This window comes from Malus sylvestris, chromosome 5 (genome assembly GCF_916048215.2).
Source record: "Malus sylvestris chromosome 5, drMalSylv7.2, whole genome shotgun sequence".
Classification (NCBI taxonomy): domain Eukaryota; kingdom Viridiplantae; phylum Streptophyta; class Magnoliopsida; order Rosales; family Rosaceae; genus Malus; species Malus sylvestris.
Genome location: NC_062264.1, coordinates 5,894,193 through 5,896,594, shown reverse-complemented (window position 1 = coordinate 5,896,594; position 2,402 = coordinate 5,894,193). Strand labels below are relative to the sequence as shown.

The 2,402-nt window shown below is 33.8% G+C and overlaps 1 protein-coding gene across 1 annotated transcript; it reads left to right on the top strand.

Moving 5' to 3' along the window:
- The first annotated feature begins 633 nt into the window (after positions 1–633).
- Positions 634–2,113, top strand: LOC126622502 (uncharacterized). Its single transcript, XM_050291304.1, has 4 exons — positions 634–878; positions 1,140–1,246; positions 1,344–1,575; positions 1,659–2,113. The coding sequence occupies exons 1-4, from the start codon at positions 698–700 to the stop codon at positions 2,111–2,113; spliced, it is 975 nt and encodes a 324-aa protein (XP_050147261.1). The 5' UTR covers positions 634–697.
- The last annotated feature ends 289 nt before the right edge of the window (positions 2,114–2,402 follow it).

The window sequence follows — 2,402 nt, the reverse complement described above, 5'->3', positions numbered from 1 at the left end:
GGGATCCCTATTTTTTTTTTTTTAAAAAGGAACACCTTCTTGACTGTTAGATTTGGATTTAATAAAATTCTGTGGTTGAGATTAAATTACAGGCCACAGAATCTCAACTACATAATTTTATTAAAGCTAAATATAACGGTAAAGAGAATGTCCCTATTTTTTTTGAAAAATGGGAATCCCTTCCTTTAAAGGTACACTAAGCCCCAGTTTGGTAGTGATGTGCTTTAAAAAAAAGCTAGGGTGAAAAAAAGCTAGAGGGATTTGAGGTGTTTGGTAAATTTTCCAAAAGCAGCTTTGTTTTAAAGCTGAGGGTGAAAAGAAGCCTAAAACCAGAAGCTGCTATTTGCAGCTTCCCAAAAACAGCTGCGGCTTCCCAAACCAAAAACACGGGTGAACAGTGTAGGTTTAATGAATTTTTCAATAATACAAAATTGCCCTCCTTCCTTATACAGTCTCTCCTCTCCACCTCTCTCTCCATCTCGCCTTCCTCCTTTCTTTCCTTCAGTCTACTCTCCTCTCTATGAATTAGGACTATATGTGTGGTTGTACTTTGCATTAAGATTATGTATTGAATGTTACTACATGTTTATTGAATGTTGGATTATATGTTGAATGTTGAATTATGATTTCTTGTTAAACGTTGGATTATGACTTGTTCTTGAATGTCAGAGTATGACTTCTTAGTGATTGTTGGATTATGACTTGTGGAATGTTGAATTATGTGTTAGGTTACAGGTGTATATTCAATATGAATACCTCTGATGATGATGTTCAGGATTTGGAGGATGGTGTAATTATATGCGCTGTAGCGAGAGCTGTTGAAACATATTATTTAAAATATGTCCACAAAACTCCGTGTATGAATTCTTCCCAAACAGGTAATATTTGGTTGATGGAAGTACTACAAGGAAATCATGTGCGATGCTATAGAATGTTTAGGATGAACAAAGATGTCTTTTATAGATTATCCAATGACTTGCAAACTAATTATGGGTTGAAAGGTTCAAGGAAAATGAATGCAATTGAAATATTAGGAATGTTCTTACATATGTTGGGACATCGTTTGAAAAATAGATTAGCTCAAGAGAGATTTCAACATTCTAGTGAGACTGTTAGTAGATATTTTGGTGTTGTGTTAGATATCGTATGTAAGATGGCAATAGATATTATCAAACCGATGGATTCTGAGTTTCGTGGCATTCCCCAAGAAATAAGGAGAGATACAAGATACATGCCTTATTTTAAGGTAAATTTTGACTCGTCTTCTAACTTATTTGTAAACTATAAGTGTTTGCAAACTATAAGTGTAGGTTGACGATTTTCTTCTATGTTATTATTTTTAGGATTGTATTGGTGCCATAGATGGAGTACATGTTGAGGCTTCAATACCACCTCCGGATCAAGTTCCATACATTGGTAGGAAAGGAATACCGACACAAAATGTTATGGCTGCATGTAATTTTGACATGCAATTCACATTTGCTTGTGCCGGATGGGAAGGCACTGCACATGATACAAGGGTTTTTTTATGCGTGCTACGGAATCCAAATTTAAACTTTCCAAAGCCTCCAAATGGTAATCTTCATACTTATTTATAACAATTTACATGCTTGCTTTGTATAATTATTACAATACAAAACAAAATTTTCAATTTTCAGGAAAATATTACTTGGTAGATGCGGGGTACCCACAAATGAGAGGTTATTTGGGACCATATAAAGGTGAAAGATATCATCTCCCGGATTTTCGTAGGGGTCCCGAACCAACGGGTCATAAAGAGGTATTCAACCATATGCATTCTTCTCTAAGGAGCATCATTGAACGAACTTTTGGGGTATGGAAGAAAAGATGGGCAATTTTAAGGGATATGCCTAATTACCCGTTCAATAAGCAAGTGAAGATTGTCATTGCTACAATGGCTCTTCATAACTACATACGGAGGTATTCTGAAAGTGATTGTCATTTTGATGACCCCAGGGACTATTGTGAAGAGAGCGATAGTAGTGATGATGATGATGATGAAGAATACCAAAATTATCAAGTTGAAGGATCCCATGAGATAGAAGCATTAAGAAATAGAATAGCAGCAAGTTTGATGAATGCATCTAATTAGACTACTTTCAAGTACATTAACAATATTGTACTAATGAATCCTAGCTATTCAGTCTAAAATATTTCAATTGAAGTACTTTGTCATACTAATTAATATTTAAGATAAAGTTTATAAATATTTCTTTTTTAAAAATAAAGTATATTTAATAATTCACTTTTATTTGTTAAGAAAATTAAATTAATAGCACATATAGTATTATACCCTTTTTTGTCATTTCACACAGTCACAGCTGTTTTACATAAAAGTTTACCAAACACCTTTTTTTCCAAAAGCACTTTTACAAAAATGT